Source organism: Excalfactoria chinensis, chromosome Z, assembly GCF_039878825.1.
Source record: "Excalfactoria chinensis isolate bCotChi1 chromosome Z, bCotChi1.hap2, whole genome shotgun sequence".
NCBI classification, from domain to species: Eukaryota; Metazoa; Chordata; class Aves; order Galliformes; family Phasianidae; genus Excalfactoria; species Excalfactoria chinensis.
In genome coordinates this window covers 43,591,051-43,617,057 of record NC_092857.1, presented here as the reverse complement: position 1 = coordinate 43,617,057, position 26,007 = coordinate 43,591,051, and the positions used below count along the sequence as shown (strand labels likewise).

Genomic DNA, 26,007 nt, shown 5'->3' with positions numbered 1-26,007 from the left:
CAAGAAAATCTCTTACTTTAATAGCAATTTATTATCATTAAAAGTAACAAGAAGTAGGTTTAAATCTTTTTGTCTTAAAAATCTAGTGTACCACACAGGTTTCTGTTACAGTTCTACGAAACCTATTGCAAAATCGCATCCCCAAAATACACCACTCTGCCCTATCCTCATAGGCATCAATGGTGCGAGTCACAAATGACATAGAAACAGACTGCATTATACAGTGCTTGTGATAAGAGTTATCATTAGGCCTCGAGATGCTACAAGTTATTCTGCAAGAATTCTGAGACACAACTTTTCCTCTTTGTTAATACTGCTGAAATAAGATTTCCCAGATTTTGGTGAAGCCTTAAGAATCTTTTAAGAACTCCATTTCCCCCCATATTGCTTCTTTTCTACCAAAGCCTTTTTCCTCCTCTTACTTAGTGACATGGTTTTCCCGTTCCACACAACAAAACTGCAGCAATATTTGCTCCCCTCAAAGCATCATGTATTTCTTTCACTTTCTGAAGCTAGTACTCATGCTGAACATTACTACCAGAGTAACTTGGCAGTATATACTTAAGGAATATTAAACAGCCACGTTTTTACCTCCAACTTCTTGGGAGCTCTACAGCTTCGATTAAGCTCAAAGTGATAGCAGCACCCAAGATAGTTAACCTAGAGCTAGTTCAGATTTGCCTCCTTCAGGAGGAGCAGCAGCCATGCACTGCTGGTCAGCTGCATCTTCACATTGCAGCTGTTCAAAAAAAGAAAAGCCTGAGCGAGTCATAATACTGTTCCCAAAGTGTCTTGGAGAACCAAAAAAAAAAGCACACATTGGTGAAAAGACAGGATGATCTTAATTCTGTCAAGTGTTGACTATGCTGGGTTAAAGCTTACGATGTTACTCAACACTCAAAAGTAAGCAGAGGACTCCAAGTGAAATCATTCTGGCTAGCAGAATACAGGTAAACTTTATGCAGCGTTGTGGATGTGGCACGTACGTGCCTTCAGGTACAAAAGGTCTGCTCTTCAGGAGCAGGTTCCTTAGGTTATTTAAGCATGAACTTCTTCACAGTATCAGGTGGGACTAGGGAGCTCAATGAAAACAAATCAGTAAGCAGTTTCACACGTATCTTTATCCACTCTAAGATTTAGAGAGTCATGGCAAAAAGTATAACCACAATCAAAGGATAAACACGTGTGGGAGGTACCAGATTGACAGATTCTATGAACAGACTCCAGTTGTCCTACAGCAGCAGCTCACTTATTCTCTAGGTAGACCCACAAGCTAAACTCCAGAGGTGCTATATTAACTTGATTAAAAATACTTTCTGGAGTTTGCACTCAGCTGGATCTCTTGAGGAAAACAACAACAACATAATTATTGCTTATAGCAAAACTACAAAATCCTGCCTTATCTAACATTCTAATTTATTACCTTGCTTTACCTAAGTTTACAAATATCCCATGCTTACTCAGTAATACCTTGAAGATTTAACTGAGGTAGCCACTAAACCATCACCATACACTAACACCAAACAGAGAGAAAAGCTCAGCTAGGATGCTCAAGAACTGCTGGTCTGCCAAAACCAACAGTCATTGCTTACGAAAATGTCATTTTCTGTCCTGCTCTCCTCCTCCTACCCTTGTTTCACTTCCTGTTTCTCTTCCTGCCCTTCTGCAATAAACACAGTGACAGGGAAAAATTCAGCCTTCCAGTTCATTTCTAAAATATTGTTGGACTTTCAACAACAAATTTTCAAGTGAATAATTAGTGAATTTACTTTCAAAAAATACTGAGGGATCATCTCCAGTATCAGCCACAGAATGATACTTCAGATGTCAGTTTTGTCAGCTTCTTGAGTTGGAAGGGCCCTTAAGGCCATCTGATCCAACGCCTCTGCAGTGAGCGAGGACACCTACAGCTACATCAGGTGCTCAGAGTCCCATCCAGCCTGACCTTGAGTGTCTCAAGGAATGGGGCTTTGAACCACCTCTCTGGGCAGCCTGTGCCAGTGCCTCATCACCCTTATTGTAAAAAACTTCTTCCTTATGCCCAGTCTAAATCTCCCCTCTTTTAGTTTGAAACCATTTCCCCTCGTGCTATCACAGCAGACTCTGCTGAAGAGTCTGCCCCCTTCTTTCTTACAGGCCCCTTTGGATACTGAAAAGCTTTGGATACTTTAAAGGGTCTCCCTGGAGCCTTCTCCATGATGAACAGCCCCAGCTCCTTCAGCCTACGTACTAGAAGCTGTGGAAAGGTGGCAACACATGAAAACATGTGCCATGGCCAGCACAGAGAAGCTGTGAAAAGGTCCCTTTCATTTTAAGTCTCATAGAACATTATGTAAACATGCAAGGAATCACCTGTCTCGTCACAGTCTTTCAAGTACTCAGGAAGTTAAAGTAAAATGACAAATTATCTTTCCTAACTAATTATTTGTCCTAAGTTTTCTAACTAAAATCTACATAGAAATAAAACATTCTTGAGCTTTCTAGTGGCATTCCCTTTCATAAAATGAAAATATTTTCAAATGAATTCTGTAGCTCTGACAGCCTAGACTGAAATTCAACAGCAAAAAGCAAAACCAAGCAAACAAGAAAAAAACACCCCCCCTCCAAAAAAAAAAAAAAAAAAAAAAAAAATTAAAGCAAAAAAACACCACCAACAAAACCTCTCTCTATTCCCCCTTCACCCTTCTTGCCCCCTCAAAAAAAACCCACAACAAAAACCTTTAGGGATCATCAATAGTCCAGCCACTTTGAAAACATTTTCAGGAGTTTTTTTTTGTTTCTGGTCCCTCCTCAAAGGCCTTTTTCAAGTTAGTTCAAAATACCCTCTACCCACATCAAAATCAATCAGTCAATCAAACAAGAAAACCCCAAGGGAAAATCAAACGCCCTCATATCTAAGTTGTTTAATATTCATGTTGAAAATGAACAATCTGGTAAAGTTCTGTAGTGTAAACATCCAGTTCTGACTTCTATAATCACTGTCTAAAATCTGAGGGTTCTTTCTATTGCCTAAATACTTGATGCAGCTAAAGGCATGCAAATGTCCAACGAAGAGACACTACACTGACCTAAAGCTGCATAAAAAAACCCCACCTTCAAGGTACATACCTGCTAAATAAACAACCTTCAGAGGAAAAAAAAAAAACAACCAACAACCCATGCTCCCATTACAAAACAGAGCACTAGCCAGTCTGGCGTGCATAATGTAGGTTTCTCCTTTTAGATCATATGGTGAGTGCATTATTATAAAGTATAAAAATAAAACTGTACGAATTGCATGCAACCGTACATAGTGCAGTCCGAGCAATACTGAGGTGTTCCCCCTTGTTTCTGTGAAGCAAGTGGACAGCAGCAAACTGCAGGGTGGAAATGGTACTGCGGTCATTTGATTTCTTCCACAGAGATACACAAAGCTACTTTTATTTAAAAGCTCACAACAGTGAGACATTAAACATATTGATGACTGTCCTGCAAAGAAGTTTTGAATTTCTTTCCTCACGTCTAGAGTACCAAACATATATATATATTTTTCCTTTAAGTCCTTTACTAGAACCCCTTTTTCACAAATCACTCCAAAGGAGGTGTTTTATGCTTTGATCACATACAATTGTTTGTTAGGTTTAAGTAGATGAAGGTAGTTCATTACACTGTAAAACTGACCTCATCGTTATGAAGCGTATGGAATACAAAAGTTAAAGATTCCAGTTAAGCATCACCACACACCAACCTTCCATATTGGTATAAGATAATCAACTAGAAGCTATGGAATTACAACTACTGAAACTGTACACTGGCACCCTGCTACTCCAAACTTATGGTTCTCCTTTTGAAACATTCCATCTCTGTGGCTGGGTGACTTTCAGCCATTTCACCTATTCAGCCGCTGGGTTACCACTTCTCGGTACATGATGGAAATATATATCAGCAGAAGAAAAATGACAAAGAAATCATCCAAGAACCCCAGAATTCCAAAAAGAGCTTCAGGAAGAAAATCCAGAGGTGACGCCAGGTAGAGGAAGGCTCCAAACAAGCAGAGGAATATTCTGATGCGAAACATCCAGAAGAGGCCTCCAACAGAAAACATCTCCCTGAATGCATGCCGCAGTAGAGTGGGCAGATCCATAATTCTTTCCATAATCTATGAAGGAACAAGCCAAGAGTTAATGTTTTCATCTTTTTTTTTTTTTTTTTTTTTTTTTTTTTTTTTTTTTTTTTAATTTTTATTTTCAGCGTGATGTTTCTATTACTGCATTACAGCTTTGGTATCTGTTCGTTTACGAGAACAATGACAAAACTCTCTAGATTTAACTTTGCTGGGCTACAAGTCGCTGTTAGAATACTGATGCTTTCGAGCAGCAGTCATAAACTGTATTGCTCAGAGCAAAACATATATTTTAGAAGGGAAAACAGTGGAGGAAAACAAACTACAGAGAAATAAGCAAACAGAGCAACTGAAGTTTTGATCAGAAGGGAAGCAAACTATGGATTCCTAGAAAAAAAAAAAAAAAAAAAAGTAGTTAAAGTAGAGGAGATTGCATTCCTTCAGAAAACATGACACCTCTTTTCTCATGACACATAGCAATTCTCAAAAGCTACCAGAGGATCAAGCTTTCAAGTAAACTAAAGAACCTTTAAATGAATCCACCCCTGGATCCTTCCCTTTTTATTCTTCACTATAGTTCTGTCATCTTAAGTGAGAGACTGCACAAGAGAAAACAGGTATTTTTTGCACTGAACCAATTTCTACTGTACACAGAGCTATGATATCAAAAGGAGTTACTTCCAGTGCTGAAAAAGTTCTCATGAAAGGGGTGCTACATGTGGTTAAGGCAACACACTACGTGCAATTAGAAAACAAATTATCAAACCCAGGTTAGGGCCTCAGTGGGACCTCAATTCTAGGATGACCCAGCACAGTTTATTGGCTGGTAGACATACAGCCCACAGAGAAGTCTGCTAAAGTCTGAAAATTAGTTTCTATCTCTCTAGTCTCTTTGGACTGCAATTCTTCCCTTAGCACTGTTTTGTTACTCTGACAGCTGCACCAAAAGTAATGCCTCCTTTTTATTACACTGACTCACGACATCAGAGGCAGACACTGGCAGTATGGTGGTAGAGGGTGAACCTTCCCACCAACATCCCATTACATGTTGCGTGTGACAGACAGCCGCAGAAAGGCACTCAGACACAATGTCATTTGACATGGCAGAGTGTGTGTGAAGCAAGGGTGTGTCACTGAATCCCTCCATGCAGAAAAAAGGGGCACCCACTGACATTCATCAGCACTTGTGAAGGATTACGGAGACCAAACAGTGGATGTAAGCTCACTGAGGCAGCAAGGGGTGCATTTCAGCAGTGGTGACAGCAACAGTGGGTCACCTCTGCTGGTGTAGACTGTTATGAGCATGGTATGCAACCTCTTCTTCATTGCTGATGGAAATGCACAGCTAGTGGAGGTGACTGTGTTGAAAAACAGTGCTTCATAGCTGAGAACATGCTCTATCAAATAATATTGCTGTGCTCTTTGTATCTACTGTAGTTTCCATGGAAGTAAATAGGAGCAATTACTTTCAGAGTAACTTTCAGAGTAATATGCTGCCCAAGACAATTTCTCTTTACTCAGTGCAGCCCAGACGAGCCAAAAGGTTGAACAACCATTTCCTATGCACATCCAAATCCAATGAACAGCTGAAGACAAGCAGTATATCAAAGTTATTGGCATCCACATGCATGCATTTCATTACATGAGTCAAGACATGCACACAGAAGACAGGCTGACTTCCTCAAGTTAAAGGTTGAGTTTCTCAAATTTGTAGAACTTCCAGCATGTCTCTTAGCTATTTACATATATTATATATAGATATATAGCTGGGGGGGAGGGGAGAAATAAAATCAAAACAGCATACAACTTGAAATCTGAAGAAAGGTACAGAGTAGAACTTCAGATTCTCCTAATCAATTTAAAGAGATTAATCAAGGGAGCATTCTTTCTTACAGCTCATTTTTCTTTAAGCATTTTTACTAGCTATTAAGCCTTTCAAAGTAAGGATATATATTTCAAGAAGTAGGTTAACATAGGAAAAGGGAATCCGAGGCCTATTAGCAATTCTTGTGCAGAACAGAAATAGACGTTTCTACAAAGATATTACAAGTAAGTGTATTTCAAGTTTGTAGGCCTGTCATAATTTAACTAACTTAATCACTCTGTCCCTGGAGGTATTCAAGGCCAGATTGGATAGAGCCCTGGGCAGCCTGATCTGGTGCATGTCCCAACTCAGGAGGAATGGAACTGAATGGAAATTAAAGTCTCTCCCAGTCAAAAATATTCAATGGTTCTGTGACTCTAATAACCATATAAGCATGGATTTCCTTAGGCATGGGTGCCCAGCCTTTTGATTTTCCAGCACCACACTGAATGAAGCATAATTGTCTTGGACAACATATGAAATGTATAATATAGTTAATGCACATATGTAACAATTTTTTAACATACATTAATGATAATATTTTGAAATAGTTGGTTTTTTTTTCTATTGCACTTTCCTTTTATCTGTATTTTAGATTTTATCATAAATCTTTTAACTTATTGTGTTATTTCCGTGAAATAAAAAAAAAAAAAAAGGCTGCTAAAAACATGATTCCATCAATCTACAAATAAATATATATGTGAATATATATGTACATATATATTTACATGGATAAATGCAGCTACAATGAGTGTCCTCTGTAAACCTGCCTTTAGCATGCCTGGATTAGTACACTGACACAAGGTGATTATTACTTGTACACTGCCCCCACGTGGTCAGAACAGCAGAAACACTGATCAAATACATATTGCAAAACTAATTAAAAAAAAAAAAAAAAGTCATGAAGTATTACAGACTTTTTGTGAGACTTCTGAGATGTTAAAAATTACAAGATTTGTCAGCACTGCAGGAGTATTCTGGATATTTCTTCCATAGAGAAAGTGTTAACATACCAATTTATTTTATGAAATAACACAAGCCAAGTTTAATAATATAACAAAGACAACTTATATGTCAGCTTAATAAACAAAATGTGTGTCTTCACGGGCACATGTGTTGGTAGGTTGCAGTAGTATTATCAGCAATTGCTGCTTTTTTTTCTCCCTAGGCTGCACAACCATGTGTAATGTGGAATACACATAGGTTTTAATTTGACTGAGTACGTGGGTGTGCAGGGGAGACAGAGTTAATACTGCCCCGTGCCCAGCCCTGCACAGCATTCTGTTGTCACCTCTGCACTCCACACTGAAGCTATTCACAACAGACTCATGAAGAACACTGCCCACAGTCATGCAATAAATATCAAAATGTTACGATCTTGTGAGGCTGCATTACAAGCTGCCCAACGTTGTATGTAACCTACACAATGTTGTGTGTAACCTCCACCCAGATTTACCCCAAACTTACAGATCTGGGTTGTCCTGAGAATCTCCGATTGTAATCATTAACATCCTGTAATACTTGTGTTGCACCCTGCTGGTCTTCACTGAAGAGTGGTAAAAACAACGTCACCTAGGCACAGCAAGATTTTGGTACATGTTCATCCATCTCTTAAATGCAGATATTGGGAATTACAATATATTACAGCATATCTTCAGTTAGTTACACAGAATAAACTCTGTGCTAGTTAACTATTTAGTACCAAACTAAAACAAAGACTACTAAAATTTACATGGATACAGCTTTTACACTTAAACAAATTATTTGCCTACAACTCTTTGAAGAATATTAACACATTTTCAAAAGATCTTTAAAAATGTGCATAAGAACCTTCCCTCTAAGAATAGTTTTTTGTAGAACAAGAAGGATAGATGATTCGGAGAATACAGTTAATTGCACAAATGAACCTAGTTTTGTTTCTTTAACTCAAAATGAAGTAGAGCATCCACTGAGGCCATTCTCTGTCACCCGAGTGGTGTCACAATGTGGCTCAAAGAATCTTAGAGAATTACAAGGACATATCTCAAACTAACAGTGTAGGTAAAGTGTGCTGGGAATAAGTTAATATGCTCCCTCTACAAAGTTCAAATCAATTAAAAACTAAAAGTATGACCAAAATAAGAAATTGACATAGTTTTGTGTCTGTTTTGTTTCGCAGGGACAACAAGAAGGGAGAGGATACTTCTCAGAAACCAGTAGTATTTTACCTACTGGGTGCCTTCCAGACCAGCCAGGTCCCTCAGATACAAGTCCTGGTTTAAGAAGTTGTTTAACATCCCCAACACAAAGCAGTGAAGAATCATAGCTAAGATCTTATATTTTTCTGTTTTTCTATACTCCTTTAGAGAAAAATGGTTGAGTAACCAGTGCTGCTCATTTAAATATTTAAAGCAAGAAAATTTAAAAAAGAATGTTCACCATCTACATCTCACATATCTATACACTTCCAGCATCTCAGATCCCTTTTATTAAGATCCCAGTCTTAATAAGGCAGCTCAAATGTAAGTATAATGCATTTCTTTGGTAAACTGTACTAGGCTGCATAAGGCCCATGATTACTTAAAATATTACCGTTTGTCTGCAAATCGGACAACGGATGGCACCAAGCCATGATCCATACCTCCAGTATGCAATAATGCAGGAACCTGACAAACACAAATCACAGATATTGACAATTCTGAGTTAAACAATATTGCATGAAATAATACGTTAAGCATCAGCAGAAAAACAAAGATGTGTGATTTTATATAGAGCACTCAATGAAGATACCAAGAATAGATGTATTCAAATTCACCACTACTAATCAGAAAAATCCCGAACAAATTCAACAGTGTCATTAATTTTAAGATATTATTTCCTGGAAAAAAAACAGAAAATGCCTTAACCTTTAATTCAGAACGCAAATAATTAAAAATGTTAAGAGTTCAAATGTTAGAAATGATAAAAATATCAAGAGATGTAAAATTCATTCTGAAAACCTGGCTTTAATATCAGAGCTTTAATGGGTGAAAGAAAAATATATATATATATACAAAAACCTATTTTCTCTTATTGTTTTCCATATTTGTAATTTTTTTTTTTTCCCTACAACCAAGCATTATACACACGATAAAACTACACAACTGCAGTGAAATAATCCCACTGATTATATAATCCCACTGGGAGGGAAAGGAAGCAAAATGCTACATAGAACTTTCATGTGTGCATTTCTCAGTTCAAACAACTGGGCATCAAAGACAAATATTTTAAGCATTTTAAGCTAGTAGTAATTCGACAGGACCTTCTACAAAACAAACAAACTCCTCTGTGATGGTAACATCAAGCAGATTTATTTATTTTTTTTCTAAGCTAGCTTTTAAAATGGTACTTTCCCAAGTGCACTTCAACCTCTGCTGATTTTCAATAGCAGGAAATAAAATACACTCTTTCTCCATAATGCTGTTAAATGCATTTTTAACTCTGAGAGCATAGAAAAAATTCCAGCAAATTCTGGAAGTAACCATTTATAAATATGCATTTTATGAACAAATTATATAAAAATTATTTTTAACACAGATGTGCAGATAAGAAGTTAAAGTTCAGCAAAGCTATTCCTGACAGTACTACTGCCAAACGTTTCTGCTTCTCTTCTGGTTTTATCTTTGACAGTCGGAGGTTTTCCAGCTTACCACAGAAGAGATGCCCACAGTTTGTTTCTATAGGAAATGTAGCTTGCTGCAAACAGACTGGACAAGACATGTCCGTATAGAAGCGATGCCTGTCACCAGAAGAAGCATCCTGCTGGGACAGAAGAGAAATAGAAAATGCTAGAGACTCTATTTTTTATATAAGAATTCTACTGAAGTTAAATTAAAAACAAAACAAAACAAAAAAGCAATAAAAAAACCCCTGTAAGTTGAATATTCAAACGCAAAACTAGATAAAATACAACTAAATTTAAATTTTAAAAAATCAAACATACTTAAATGCATAAACTGCCTCACTAAGCATGTTGTTCTGATGACAAGCACATTACTTTCCCCTTCATCTGTTACATGAGTATGAGCTTCAATCCAGTTAAAGACCTGAAAGGTAGAACCCCTCAGGTCCTTCACACTAAGTAGAATACATTTGGTAAGGCATGCTGAAGCACAACTAAAAACTCAGGTCAACACTATTTTTCTAAGTGGCTTTGTCCCAAATCAGACACCTGAATTGCATCGCTTACCAACTCCACAATTTAGGGTTCTCAACCTCAAACAGAGACATCAGCTTATGTACATCACTGCTATGTTTTTTCCACCCCAATTTGTCATGTTTCCTCTACTTAAATATGTATTCTTGTAAAAAATTCTGACACTATTTCAAGAATGATTAAAGACTCTCCTGAACACTCTCCAGTAAGTATGGCTTCTCTCATTTTAGGTTTGGGACTCAACTTTTGATGTGGCTACACATTAGTGTCTCACCTACATGCCAGAATTGCGTGCAAACCTGTTGCCTGGCTCTGGCTGCTGTACCATTATTCTGCTACACAAGTTATCATTTTAAACATCTAAACATTGTCCTGTGGCAGCAAGCTGATCTCCAGATTTCCTTTTTTTTTTTTTTTACCACCAAATTCCCAGGAACACTGCAGGAAGCACACAACATAATCCAACACACTCCACCTTGTGGAAAAAGCTGGTTTGAAAAAATAACCAGTTACATCTAGTAATGACTTGACTTACCCATAAAAAAACTCCTACTCATCGTTTGATCAATTTTAAGGTTGCCTCTGTACAGTAAGTAAGGTACAAAGACCCTCAAGACTAGCTTTTTCCAGAACCATGAGAGAAGCCTACACTACCCCAGACCAGACTGAGAATGACTCCAACGCTCAGCAAAGCACCTGCTCAGTTTGAAGCTGCTGCCGAAGAGCTCGTACTAGCTCTTGATTTTCTGGATGTATGTTCTGATGTTCATTTCTGTGAAAGGAAATATAAGCAGTAAGAAAAATGAACACTGTGAACCAACAGTGAAAAATAACTGACTGAAAAAAATGAAACTTGAACAAAGGGGAAAAAATAATTATTTCCTGCAATAAAGCATTCTAAAGGAAGTACACAAATAATTAAGGAAACAGGACAATTACTGTAGATTCTAAGGTAACTCTGGCCAGCAAGCTGTGCAGCAGCAAAATTTTCCTAATTTTCCATAATCAATTTCTAAACCATATTAAAACTCAGTTTTGATCTGAAAAAAAATATTAATCCATCAGCCTGCAAAAAAATAAAAAAATAAAATAAAAAAAAAACAAATCAAACTGCTCGAAAGATTTAATATTCGCCATGCAGAAAAGAATGTGTCTTGATTCCTCATCTTTGTGTTGTTGGATTACTTGTAAATTCCTTATTTTCCTCCCTCACTAACTACATAAGTTATCACATACTGAAAAATCTGAACTACTTTAGATTTATCTGCTACATGAAAGATTAATCCACATTTACATAAGAAGGGTAGGCAAATTTGCTTTAGAATGTTGACTTTATGTAACTATCAGCAGATCGGATATAAAAAGAAATCTCTGCAGACTCTACTGGCAAGAAAACTACAGGTTAGAAACATCAAGATAAAGAGGAATTTGAGGGAAGACACTGAAGAAAGGGGGCTGGATATATCTGAATTCAAAAGCACAACAGGAACGGGATTGGAATTAGTCGTGGTGCTGACAACATTAAGAGGTGTTGAGTTACAATTAATATGAGCCAACAACACGTTAAAAACTGTACTCTTTATGTTTTATTTATCCACATGGATTTAACTAGTGATACACTCTGCTGAGCACTGCAGATGTCTCGACGGGTTGCAGCTTCCACTTTGAGCAAAATGCATAAAATGATGTAGGAAAGTTAGAGGAAGTTCAGAAGAGAATGATAAGACCGATACTGCTGACATCTGTAAAATATTAGAGAAAAACAGAAGGAACAGGACCCTGTATGGGAGACTGTTTATGGAAAGGAGACAAAGTAAATCTTTCAACCTAATAAATATGAGTAATTATTCTCCACAGTTATCTGAAAGTTGATGGTAAACCATTTCAAACTACCAAGTGTACCAAATCAGACAAGATTACCTCAGGGTACTGTGAGCCATGTCTGGCTAAAAGTTAAATTGAAGAATGTGTTATACTGATTCCAGAAGTGAGCCAGGCAGCCTGATTCTGCTTCAGAGCTGAAGGTTAAACTGGTTGGATTGTCCTAACTTTTTCTGAATCCATTCATGTAAATTCCCCGTTAGCTCTAGGCCCCATCTGCAATATTTCCTTCATTTGAAGAAAGAAAGCACAACACTGCATTACTGCTGCAACATTTTCTCCTCCATTCTTTCTTCAAGGAAGAACAGAAATAAAACTGTATTTTCAGGCTAACAATAATGTGATCATTTGCAAAAAGTGCATTTATTTAGCAGTAATGTGAGTGAAAAATGAGAAGTATACGAGAGGCTTACACTCAACAAATCTGACCTTGTGGAAGTTGTCTGTAATCTAAGTTACCTGTTTAACAGTATTTCCCCATTTAGACTCCACAAATTAGCATGTTTTACACCTTTGTTTTGTCAGATGTTTGATACATATTGAAACTCAAAGCAAACCACATGTAACTGGGTAGCATGAATTACAAGCCAGTTCATCTTGACTCCCTCATAAACAACTAATTGCAAGTTTGTTACCAGTGTTATCTAAAAAAGACAAACTGAAGTTACCATTGCATATCTAGCATTTCATCTCGGTGCAAATAATTTACATACATGACTTCAGTCTGGTATTACATACTATCTTTAACATGTGAGACTGTTTGTAGAGGCACGGGGGTTGAGCATCTGTTGCTTATGCATAAGATGTTTCAGTAGCAGAACACTGCACAAAGTCCAGAAGGGGACAGGCAGCATTCAAGAAACATCCCAATCATAGCTATCATAGCTTCTGTTGTGCTGTTAGTGTGAGAAAATAAATTGGAATGAATAAGAAACTGTATAGTGCTATGTAACTACAGACATCCAACTAGCTAAACACAAGCCAAAAAGAAATAAGGTCAGAAGTAAACAACTTTCCTTGTTTCTGAGTTTTCATACCACATAACTTCAGGAAAGAAATCTTATAAGATGGCAAGATTGTACAGTGTCTCACAAAGAGCCCCACAAAACTATTATCACCAGGAGTAAGGCTGCCTGTTCATCTAGTGTGAGCTGTCATGAAGGGGAAGTGAGAGACAGGACACATTCAGACTGGCACCATCATTGTTTTCTGTCATTGTTGTTGTTTTTTTCCTCCAAAGATCAAGACCTGAATTCTGAGATCAAGACCTGAAAGTAATATCCTCATTTTATATAAAACCTTAAGTACTCATCTGCAATGTGATCATCTCCACATACTTAAAAGATGATAGTAAAAATCTGGCTGCATTTTATCTAAGTGAACAACTCTGAAACATACAGGGTCAACAAAAGTTCCTTACAGAAACAGACCCAAACATCCACAACTTGGTACATGTTAGTAACTAAGTTTCAAAACCAAAAGCACAGAGACTTTCAGCTCCTGCCCTGATGTCATCCTTCTTAGAATTCTGCATTATCAAAAAGGATAGTAGCAACACCCCCTAAAAATTCTTTCCATATTTCACTTTTGCCTCCCCCTAGGTTTACTGGAACAGGCCCTTTCTGCAAGGCATGTAGTGACAGGACAAGGTGTAGTGGCTTTAAACTTCAATAGGGGAGATTTCAGATTAATGCTGGGAGGAAATTCTATACACAGAGGGCAGTGAGGCCCTGGTACAGCTGCCCAGGGAAGCTGTGGTGTCCCATCCCTGGAGGTGCTCAAGGCCAGATTGGAAGGGGCCCTGGGCAGCTGAGCTGGTGGGAGGCAGCCCTGCCCACAGCAGGGGACTGGAACTAGGTCATCTTCAAGGTCTCTTCAAATCCAAAATATTCTGTGGTTTTATGACTCCATGTTGCCTGCTTTCCCTTCTCCAGTATTTTTTATTTAGTTCCTGCAACTATATTCGCTCTCCCAAGCCTTCCTTCCCATATATGTGCTCAGGACCTATTTCTACCCAACTTAACATTGGTGGCAAAGACAATGGGGCAATGAACACAGTATAGAAAACACAAAGATAACCAGGGACAAATAAAAAAAAAAATAAAAAAATCCTCCTTTTCTCTCCCATCTCTCTCCTCCATGGCCAAATATTACTGTACTTCATGTACTGTTTACATTTTATAATGCACAGATTTTAATGGAGACAACACAAAGAACTGTGGGGTAAAACACTACTTAATACAGGTAACTTTCAAGGTTATAGAAGGCAAAGTGTACATCTAATAGGATGCTGACAAGACCTTCAATGGTCAGTTATATTATGCAGAAATAAACTAGTTACCAGACTTTTAAACTGTGGGAACTTTTTGCTCAAATTTGTTCGCCATTCTAGAAAATAAACCAGCAGGGCACTTACAGGATGCACAGACAATCTGATACACAGGTAGAAAGTAACCAACCCTCCATCATCAATGTATCTTCCCGAATTTAACTAACCCTAAGAAAACTTCCATTGCCCTTGTCCACAGCTGATTAACCTTATTTTGCTGACTTTCTTTTTTTGTGTGTGTTTTTAACTTACCTTCCATTATAAACAGAGAACATTTTGGTTTTGAACATTAACTAAAAACTTTCAGTTCAAGTCACATGTGCTAAGAATAACATAAGGGATAACAAAAGCACAAGAGAGAAGAGGACTCCTGGGGGAAGAGAAGCATTGTTATGTCATTTAAATAACTGAAACAGCCTCAGCAGGAAAAGCCACTGATGTGTATTAATTTCTCTAAAGTTCCTGGTTGCGAACTGCAGCACTGCCCTGCATGCTAACAAAGCTTTTCAGCTCCTTGTGTCTTTCATGGCAAGCTCTCAAACACACCCTATCTTAGCAATACTTCTCATACAGACAGGTCCTCCTTGTTAAGTTTCATAATGCCAATGCATTACTAACATTCAGTTCTCTTAGCTGTTAAAACCACCTCTGTATTCATAACTCTACAGACATGCATTAAAAACAGAATGAAATCAATAAAAAGCCAGTCAAAAGCTCAGATTTATTTTCCTAAAAACACACAGGCTAAAATATTTGTTAGGTTGTAAGGAAAAACTGGAACTACAAATAAGGTTTGATTACTTGACATTTAAAGTTCTCTCATTCTGTACTTAGCCTTTCCTTTCACAGAAAGCATATTAAAATCCACTGTTTTCCAAATATTGTCATAAATAAATAAATCAGCCTATTTATTTATGAGAATTCAACTAGAATGTGCATTGAAGGATTATATTCAACTTTAATTGTGGAATCATTATTGATAATTCTCTGCTTAGTAATAAAATACAACGCACCAACCAGTTTATGAATTTAGTTATTTTCAGTAATAAAGAATGATGAACATGTGGAAATGTTAGACTTGAGTATTGAGAAATTCATCATTTAATTTTAACTTTGAATTATGAACTCAGCTAAGCAACTAGTTTAACAGAGTAAATGATCAAATAATCATTTCCTTCATGTCACAAAATAAGTGCTGTATATTTATCAATTTGTTGAGAAAGTTAGAATTTGACAAACCCAAGCATGTTGATCAATTCCTATCAACATATTCTCACCTTAAAAGTGTATATATCAGAGCAGCAATGAAAGTGAAACTGAGCACAACTGCCACCAGTACCTGGTCACTTATTCCTTCTATAACTGAATCATTATCTAGCTTCAAACTCTGAACTTCTGCCTGGTGACTGTCCATCACAGCTCTAAAATGCAAAAAGAAATATATACGTATACTGAATATCTAGAGATACACATACGCATACACACATACATTATTAAACAGTTACAAGTAATACATATGCATATATCTATTTACACACAAATTCTTGAAGAAAACAATCAACTCCTGGGGAAAAATGTTTGTTTTTTTTTTTTAAAGAAAAGAAAAGAAAAAAAAAAAAAAAAAAAAAAAAAAAAAAAAAAAAAAAAGACTGCACTGCAATCAAAAGACTGTTTTAAAAACATAACTCAAATACCTTACCTGCAAACCTTTAAAAAAACGTATTAAGGACAGGATATCCTTCTGCATTTGACATACTCTAAGAACAACCTGTTTATAAAAAGTATGATTCTACATCATCAAGAATTTTTGCTGTTGCATAACACATAACTGCTGCTAAGGTAAGACAGTGTAGTACGGTATTAAATGTCCACCCGTACACACATAAAAAATCTGATGGGTTCTGTATTTTATCTACTTTTTCTATGCCTTACCATGCCTCAGAGAGAAACATGGTGAAAGCTTGAAAACAAAAGGGTATTTTCAGGCTTCTCTGGTCAGACTTGTTTGTTTAATATTCATTTTGGACATGCAAAAATCAGAATGACTTGCCAGCACTAACATTCATTAACCTAAAGCTGGAGACACAAGCAACATAAACCAGTTTGCAGCTTACTTCTAAATCAGTCCTGCTTCAATCAGGAAGTGAAATGAACTGCAGCTGTGAATACTATGAAATCAGAATGAAGCTAAGTCTGGGAAAAATAACAAAAAATGTTGTATTTAAGTTGCGTCCATAGGCAGTTGGAGTATTTCCATATGGAACTGGCATAAAATCTCAGCATTGGTTTATGAGGTCATGGAAGATTAGTATCATTTACTTCACTTTCTGTTCCTGTGTGGGTGCCCTAAGTCTGCAAGCTTTTATTAGAGTATCTCACTAGTTCACAGCTCATATGTTACTGTCAAATTTGAACCTTGCTGTCTTTTGTAGTGGCATTTGTTAGACATTACCTAGCTCTGAATTAAGTGCAAAAATGGGAAAGAACACAAGCTATGGGGATTTCAGCAGTTACAGTTGTATATGTATTTACAGTTGTAATATGCAACCCTGACAAAATTTCAACATGCCAGTCCACAGCTAACACAAAATGTCATCTTTTCCATAAGATGACTGCTTCTGCTGTCCAGATCTATTCTTGTACGAGTCGTGGAGCTTTCTCCAAGCTTTGTTACATTTGTGGGAACCACCTCTGCAGCAGTAAGGCAAGAGAAACTGTATATTCTAACATTATTACAAAAGGGGTAAGTACCATAAGAGCAGAGAAAATACGGAGAACCAAGGGTAGACTCCTTTCATTGTTCTTTTATTTTCGGACTTCCACTGTGAAAAGCAAAACAAAATAATGAAGCATATATGAAGTGAAACAATAAACTTTATTTTCCTGATGTGTGCCTCAGTCTGAACTGCTACACACACAGCTTCTCGCATGCAATTGTCACAGCCTAACTGCTGAAAGGCCAATTCACATTTGGAAAGAGCAGGCTTTCCTAAACATAGAATACCACAGACTCATGAAGAGTCATGTCTGAATTAAGTCAATATTGACACAGATTTCATACATACTATTGAACAAAAGACCAGATATTTGTGGAAAGGTTTTACACTGGAACAACAGTCTACACAATAAGCTACAGCATGGTGCTGCACAGCTTGTTACACAATTATATAGCTTTTGTTAAAGCTACAAGGCTAAGCTGCTGTGAAAATCTGAGCATAAGTTCTTGGCAAGGGGTGATGCCTCCCCAGCTCAACACTTCTAAACTGTGCACTTCTCATCATCAGCCTTGAAGTTTCTCACTCTTACAATACCTCATTCTGGGACATTCATTTTTCACAACTGCATCTCAGGCAGAGCGCTGCTATTTTCACCTCCTGCATTGTCTCTCCTTAAGAACCACCATCTCTGCACTAACCTGAACTTATGTCACACTGTCATTCCTGGGTTGATTGCTCCATGCACCTACAGAAATAAATGGTGATTAATTGGTCCACAGTCCTAAAACAGCTTTGTCAGAACAGACCAGCATGCTAACAATAGCTGCATCCTATTGATTTCCAAGCAATTTTTCAGAAATGCACACTGTGACAGTGAGACACGCAGATGCTTTCACAGCTTGGCTTCAATTGGCTGGGTGAGTATGCAAAAAAGAAAACAAAACAAAGACTCAACAATGGTCCCAAAGAGAACACTACTGAAACAAACTATTTGAAAATTGTCTGACTGCAGGAGGAAGGAATTTTCTGATGTCAAGTCTGTTTATAACATTTTCCAACAAAATATACAGAACTGCAAGCTTGCAGTTTACATTTCCTTAAGTGCAACCACAATGGCACACAAACATACTCATGGTGCTCTGAATGCTTACAGTCCTCCAACTGCTGCTACAGAATCTGGCCTTCCAGTGCTAGAGTCTAGCAGCAGCATGGTCTTTCAGCCTGCACAACTAAAGAGCTGAACAACCTTAGCTCATTAAGACTTAGCATTAAGTGATGTAATGAAGTTGTCCTCAGTGACAACCAGCACTGACAAGGACTAAGTGTATCTAAGGGAAGATTTGTAGAACCAGACAGAAGCAAAGATATCTAACCTTTCATAAAATATAAAGCATTAATAATCAAACATCATACATAAGAAACTTTATGCGATGTTTATAAAATCATTTCCTTCACCCTGTTTAACTTGATCTATCCCATATGGATGATTATGCAAAAATAACTGTATTTTCTCAGCTTTTTCAGATTGGCCTTTGAGACCACAAACATTAAATAATTCTAAAGTTGTTTATTTGTCTCTGTAGATTTCTACCAACTTTTGTTTCATAATTGCAAAGAAAATGTCAAAGTTTTGATAGCATGCTTCTATTCTTTCACACAAAAAATTAGTTCTAGTCCATACTAGCTTTTTAAGAAAAGTTCCACAACAACAGAATGACTTCAGTTAGAGAAGCGAGTAGTAGGAAACAGATTAAATTCTAACAGTTGAACTTCCCTTAGATTAATGATTTTTTCTTTTTTTCTCCTTTCAACCATCCAGCAGGAAGGTGGCTTTCTGAAAGGAAAGCATAACCCCACCCTGCCTTCCAATTAAAGAAAAAACAACAAACCCCCATCTAAATTGGGATTTGTACCATCGACTTCAGAAAAACAGCAGCATAGGTTGCAAAGTTTAAAAAAAGAACAAAAACTTTCAATGCAGAAAAAGACAAAAACAACAAAACCTGTTAATTTTCAGATCGTCTTCAAACTACTCGCGCTTGCACAAGGCAAAATAGCTCAACTGCCTAGTTAGGAAAAAGGACAAGCAGTAACTGCTCTGTTCCTTGGCCTAGCTAAATAACAGCTGAACTTTGCGGCACAGTGATCAGATTTACTTGACTCAGGATTCTGTATGGCTACTGAATGCAAACAACCTAAAACAGATTCAGCTGGTCACAGAACACTTCAAAGTAGAAAGGGATGGAATTTATGCTGGCAAGAAACATTTCGTACTACCCACCTGAACACATAATAGCTTTGCTTTTCCTGAGTTTTACTGACACAGATTACAGACAGAAAGCAAAACTGTTTTGTTTACACTTCAAATAGAAATCTTCCCACTTCATGGTTAAGTTGAGCAATAGACACAACTTCATGTTAAAAAAAGAGGGAAAAAAAAAAAAAAAAAAAAAAAAAAAGAGGACTGCCAGAAGTAACATTACATTTATGGCACTTATTCTTGAAAACTCATATGGACAGTAGTGAAATATGAGGGCATGAAGACCCCACACTGCTGTGGATATATCATTTCCTTACGAGATTTGAAAAGTATTATTAAGATTTCTAATGTACTACATACAGCACAGTAAGAGCAATAGCCATGCCATAACTTACAAATGAAAACCAACTTTGCCATGATTTATTAAGTACTTGCTGCTAGCTACCTGAAGTCAGAATATCCCCACAGCTATCTACAAGACTTGAATTTTCCTGTTTTAACAGGGAGGCATCACATGTTGATACACTCTTGAAAAGACAGAGATCTTAGGATCCACCACCAAAGGAGGACATAAACCTCAGAGAAGTAAACAATAAGATAACATAGATGCAATACTGCTGTGAAATACTGATCGGTAACCAAGAGCAATACTGACTTCGAGAGAAAGCTGCAATTTCCTCAGTATCTGAAAAATACATTTGATAACAATGTGTCTTTTCAAGGATGGGCTGAGTAAGAATAACCTTTCTACATCAGTTCTATTTCTGCTCCTTCCTTCTGTTGCAGTACTGACAGCCACCGCCAGTGCTCAAAATATGAAAAACTGAAAGATGAAGACAGTGGTATGGGTAAGCTGTAAGTAAGCTGGAGCTAATAAAACATTTTGTCTGATGTCTTTTACAAGTACAACCATTAACTCCTTTTCCAAAAAGGTGTTTCTCACTTTGGAGAGGCTATGAGTTCTCTAGGACAAACTAAATCCTAACCAGAAAAATACTGAGAAAGGCAGGCTTACAAAACTGTAATATTCATATGTACAGGTTACGCCTGCAATTCAATTATTATTTTTTTAAACACCAAAAAGACTTGTCCTCACATCCTAAGTCCTAAACTAAGTCCTCAGAATTTTCTTCCAAGACAGAAGGAACAAGTATAAATTGGTTTCATTTGTGACAGCAGGTTTCTCCTAACTGACCTGTTTAGGTAACAGAAATCAACTTAAGTACACTAAAAAGGAGCACATTTATTCTGTAGCAGCCCCTCTCCAGATGCATATTCACTTATATTGAAATACTTAAGGCATGACTTCAGAGCTTTCATTTTACTGAAGAGAAAAACAGATACCTCCAAAAAGGAAAAGCTATTAAATGCTGAGAAATAACGGAGACCTTTCTTGTTAGAAGCTCCCTGTTTTCCACTTTGTGATTATTTGTGTGTCCTGATCACTTGTGAAGGACTTACTGGTGGGACGTGACACCACTGTGTGGTTCAGAATGGAAATTTTGCTAATGGATTCCACAGTTACTTTCACTCTGCTTCATGCAGGATCGAAGTGTATGCCTAGAGTATGCCTATGGTCAGAGACCATAATAACAGTACGCTTTCAGCACATATGATGAGCAAGAGAGAATGCACAAACAGTACTGAAGGTATTTGAGTTAGAGTGCTAAAGCTGGGCTTTGAGGCAGCAGTGCACACATACATAACCTTTTAGCAGAAAAATGGGTAATGGCAATGGGTATACTTAGAACAAGTCTTTTTTTGGCAAAGCAGGATTTACTTCATTTTTGTGACTGAGTTCTTATTTGCATAAAGCACACAGCCTCCAGTACTATGTGTCTCCATCAGTTTTAATACAAGGAGGAAACAAACCATGTAATATGGGAAATAAAAAACAAAATAAAGCACATACAAATTGACAAGATACTAACTGTGAGAATAATAAAGCAGATTTGACAACATTTTTCTAGGACTTCAAGCAGTCTATTCATTTAGTTTTATTATGAGTTAACAGCTACTTCAAGTCAGAAATCAGAACAGCTGACTAAGCAAATAGTAGCCAAATACATTCATGTGCATACATATTCACTGCAGAAGAGAAAAATAAAAAGGTAAACAGTCCTGCTAGATTCACTGCAAAGCCATATCAGCACAGGGCCATTTCAGCAGGGGATAACATTTCTTCAGTATAAAGATCTGCCTCACCAGCATGCTTGTCTGACAGAGCAGCTCTCTGCAGGGCTGGAGGTCAGCAGCCTCTGCATGACATTTACCTAATTAAAAAAGCAACAGAAAGAAAATAGGTACTCCGCTTCTTCTCATCATAGAACAGAATCATAGAATCCCTAGAGTTGGAAGGGTCCTCTGAAGGCCATCTAGACCAACTCCCCTACAATGAACAGGGACACCACAACTAGATCAGGTTGCCCAGGGCCTGATCCAGCCTTGCCCTGAAGGTCTCCATGGGTGGGGCATCAATCACAATGCCAGGTATCCTGTTCCAGTGCCTCACTACTCTCACTGGGAAAGAAGTTTTCCTTATACCTAACCTAAATTTACCCTATTTGAGCTTGAAACCATTTCCCCTTGTTCTAACACAACAGACCAGAGAAACAGTCTGTCCTTTTCTTTCCTGTAGCTCCCCTTTATAAATTGAAAGGCCTCTATCAGGTCACCTCGCAGCCTTCTCCGGGCTGAATGTAATCACGTTAGAATCACTAGAGATTAAACCTTCAAAAGCACATTCCACAGGGCAAAATACTCCCTTGACTATGTTTCATTTTTTCGTCAGCCAGCAACTGTTGATGGCTTGAAGAAAAAGACAAAGGCAGTGATATGTACAGTATTCCAGTTTGGGGTATCTCAATGGATGGTGCACGGCCTATGTAAAACAGGCCCTGAATGAGTCTTGAACCACAAGGTTTGAACAGACAGACGTTCAAGGCTTATAAAGGAACAGGGTTATAAAGATACGGAGTGTAGGACTGAAGAAATGCGCAGACTAAGCACTCCCTTAATTTCAAAGTGACAGAGCAGCAGAACAGGCTGCACATAGAGCAGTGGAGTGTCCTCTGGAGATATTCAAGACTCATTTGGACACTTTCCCGTGCATCCTGCTGCAAGGAACCTGCTTGAGCAGGTGATGGACTGGATGATCTCCAGAGGTCCCATCCACCCCTAAGACTGTGTGCAGGCAGGACCATGTGAAAAGGCCAGTCACCGCCTTCAGCTTGGTGACTTCTGGGCAGGTAGGAAGGGAAGTGAAACAATGTCACTCCAGTATAATAATGCATGGTGAAATATGGTAATACTCAGAATGAGGCCAAAAGGGCTTTTATTTTTTTTTTTTTTCCTCTACTTTCCTAGAAAAACCGCCCAAGAACTCATTACTGTAGTAAGCAGCGTTCCCGCATGCAAGTTCTCACCTGCAGCGGACACCAAGACGAGAAGCCCCGCTACGTGTCCTTCCACCAGCAAAGCCCGGCACTTCTCGTTATCCCCGACACGGAGAGGGGAAGCGAACTGCGAACGCCGCGCGTCACCGGCCGCAGCCCCACCTCAGCCCGCCGCAGGCCGCGGCCCTCCGCCGCCGTTAGCGCCCAGCCGTTGAACTGAGCGCCGCCGCCGGGTCCCGCGCGGCCGTTGCCAGGCCCAGCGTGGCCGTTGCGGCGTTCCGCTCGGCTGCGCACGCTCACCCACCCAGTCCCCAGCGCTGGGCGGCAGGGAGCGAGCGCCGGCAGCAGCCTGCCGGGCAGCGCCCCGACATGTTAAACGTGGAGAGCCTGGAGCGGGCCGAGCTCGGCGAGAGCCTCCTCACCTGGGTGAGTGCCCGACGCACCCGAGCCTGGGCCGCAGCTCCGGCTCCCGCCCCGGACCTGGCCCCGGCCGCCGCTCTCCTCCGCCGGCCGCGCCCCGGCCCGATAGCCACGGCCCCGCCTCTGGGCTCTGCCTCCGCACCGCGCTAACAAAGGAGCCGGCGACCCGCGGCGTCGCCACCGCACGGCGGAGGGAGCTGGGCCTGCGACGGGCAGGTGCTCGGCTCTGTGCGGAGCCCGGCGCGCTCGCCCGGCCTACGGCTTTCTGTGCGTCTGCGTTTCTTCCTGTAACCCTAACTAATGCTTTAAGTCCCAGTAGCAGAAATTCGGGAGGTCAGGGATAACGGACTCATCCTAAGGATTGCCTTTTTCCGTGTGATCGTAGGGGATGTTGGCCCTGAGTCTGCAGCTGTACAGACTGTGGCTGCAGCGTGCTTATGATGCTGTATTTCTGTGGTTGGGGAGCACTGGGGTCAGTGGGTTTCCTCCCTGCACTGCCGCGGGAGTACCCTCTTTGTGAAGCTGTTAGAGGCGACGGTTGGAATCTGCTTTATGTTTAGATTGTGTGAGGTCAGAGATGAATGTGGCTACGATGGTGACAGGTTACTTGGGAAACAATAGGTTACATGTCTCTGAAGTTAGAAGAGCAATGGAAGCGCAGTTGCTAGGAATGAGCAGTTGGACTGGAAAGAGCAAGAAGCTGAGGATTTGGGGAAGGGTGTATGCGCAATACCTGGCTGTGCTGCTCGCTGCTGTACATGGTCAGAAGTATCTCAGTTTTGGTTTCCTTCCTTTGTATCCTTGCCAGTCTTTGTGTTTTTGCAGGGGTTGGTCATGTCCTGCTTTTGGCTTCCCTTACTCTCTTTCTCAGGTGCTGGGAGTGGAAGTGCTGGCAGTGGAAGTCCTCTTGCTGGTAGGATTTGAGGAAGCAGGTGTGTGCGAGTCCTGGCAGAGAAAGACTCAGCACCAGGAGGATGGTGAAGGTCTTTTGAGTTCATGGGAGAAGATCTGTTGGCGTGTGTTGCCAACGTCTGCTTTCATTTGAGCTATCAGATACGTGTTTCTGGTTCTCTCTGTCAATAAAGCACCCATGCCTCTGAGAAAAACAAAAGTTTAGATGCACGCTTAGCAGGTGCCCGCATTCCCAGTGACTTTCTAACTCCCCAGATTTCCAGGTAACTAGCAGATGAGATCTTTACTTCTAAGAATGAGGCTGTTGCACTTAACCATGTGAGCTGCTGCAGAATTTTTTGTCGGTGTTAGAATATTGTCTTGTTGGTCTACTAGGAGTAATGTGGAGTGTTGATCCTATCTGTTACCCAGTCATAGGCTGGCAAAATAGACTTGAGAAAATGCCAGCAAGGGAGAACATAAAACACATAAATAAGGCATTGGCTGCTTTCCTCCCCCCTACAATAAATTTTTCTACAGACAAACATGGTGTAAACCAGTGGTGTATATATATATATTTTGAAGGCCTGCCTTGTCAACACTTCCCTGCATTCAGATCCAGTGGAGTCTGGGTTACTCTTGATATAAACCAGAGTTAGCAGTTCTTGTCTGCAAAGAACAGGAGGACAGCTGGGGGGTTTAACCTACCAGGCTGCTCAGCATCACACAGGTTTGTGTTTGCTCCCTACCAGTGTGATAGGAAAGAGAATTGGGGGAAAAAGAAAAAACAAACAACCCACGACTCATGGATTGATGTAAAGACAGTTAAATAGGACAGAAAACAGAGGGAAAAATACTTTAACTATGATAGAAGAATGATGTGCAGTGCAGTTGCTCACCACTTGCCAACCAGGGTCCACCCAGTCCCTGAGCAGTGGCTGCCCATCAGCCAACTCCCCTTGATTTTACTGTTCAGCACAACACCGTGTGTTATGGGACATCCCTTTGGCCAGTGTGGGGCTGCTGTCTGGGTGCTGTCCCCTCCCAGCTCCCTGTGCCCCTCCTTGCTGGAGAGTGGCTGAGTGTAAGCTCTGCTGTGCAACAGCTGGAGTGTTGGTGCGCTATCGACATAATTCTCATCTTAAATCCGAAGTACACTGTATTCCAGACAAAAATGGGATGCAGGTCTGCTGCATGTCAGTAAAGCTAATGCTGGTTTGTCTTGGATTATTCTGGAAACCAGTAGAACCAGCAAGCAATTTTTAATTTGCTGTGTTTGAGGTTGCTGCTTAGCAATTCACACCTGCAGCGGACACCAAGACGAGAAGCCCCGCTACGTGTCCTTCCACCAGCAAAGCCCGGCACTTCTCGTTATCCCCGACACGGAGAGGGGAAGCGAACTGCGAACGCCGCGCGCCACCGGCCGCAGCCCCACCTCAGCCCGCCGCAGGCCGCGGCCCTCCGCCACCGTTAGCGCCCAGCCGTTGAACTGAGCGCCGCCGCCGGGTCCCGCGCGGCCGTTGCCAGGCCCAGCGTGGCCGTTGCGGCGTTCCGCTCGGCTGCGCTCGCTCACCCACCCAGTCCCCAGCGCTGGCACCCTCCCGGCCGCGGGGTCGCGGCGGCGATACCTCAGCTCCGGGCTCAGCGCCGCGCTGCCCGCCGGCCGCCGCCCCGACATGTCAAACGTGGAGAGCCTGGAGCGGGCCGAGCTCGGCGAGAGCTTCCTCACCTGGGTGAGTGCCCGACGCACCCGAGCCTGGGCCGCAGCTCCGGCTCCCGCCCCGGACCTGGCCCCGGCCGCCGCTCTCCTCCGCCGGCCGCGCCCCGGCCCGATAGCCACGGCCCCGCCTCTGGGCTCTGCCTCCGCACCGCGCTAACAAAGGAGCCGGCGCCCCGCGGCGTCGCCACCGCACGGCGGAGGGAGCAGGGCCTACGGCGGGCAGGTGCTCGGCTCTGTGCAGAGCCCGGCGCGCT

The 26,007-nt window shown here is 40.3% G+C and overlaps 2 protein-coding genes across 20 annotated transcripts in view; one reads left to right on the top strand and one right to left on the bottom strand.

The window, feature by feature from the left end:
- On the bottom strand, positions 1–26,007 carry RNF170 (ring finger protein 170). 19 transcript variants are annotated; one of them, XM_072360571.1, is made up of 9 exons: positions 23,145–23,371; positions 17,766–17,812; positions 17,102–17,172; positions 15,628–15,771; positions 10,837–10,912; positions 9,635–9,746; positions 8,538–8,611; positions 7,434–7,538; positions 7–4,138 (listed from the first exon to the last, which is right to left on the bottom strand). In XM_072360571.1, exons 4-9 carry the CDS (start codon positions 15,762–15,764, stop codon positions 3,869–3,871), a joined length of 774 nt encoding a protein of 257 aa, XP_072216672.1. In that variant the 5' UTR covers positions 15,765–15,771; positions 17,102–17,172; positions 17,766–17,812; positions 23,145–23,371; the 3' UTR covers positions 7–3,868. The 19 variants fall into 19 exon arrangements, with proteins under 19 accessions (XP_072216685.1, XP_072216672.1, XP_072216669.1 ...); XM_072360568.1 differs by lacking the exon at positions 23,145–23,371 and adding an exon at positions 22,753–22,875; XM_072360572.1 differs by lacking the exons at positions 17,766–17,812; positions 23,145–23,371 and adding an exon at positions 25,662–26,007.
- LOC140264656 (protein Hook homolog 3-like) overlaps positions 22,882–26,007 on the top strand; it is a 71,908-nt gene continuing 68,782 nt past the window's right edge. The window contains 1 exon segment of the mRNA XM_072360565.1: positions 22,882–23,148. Coding sequence (XP_072216666.1) covers positions 23,092–23,148 — 57 coding nt within the window. The 5' untranslated portion in view covers positions 22,882–23,091.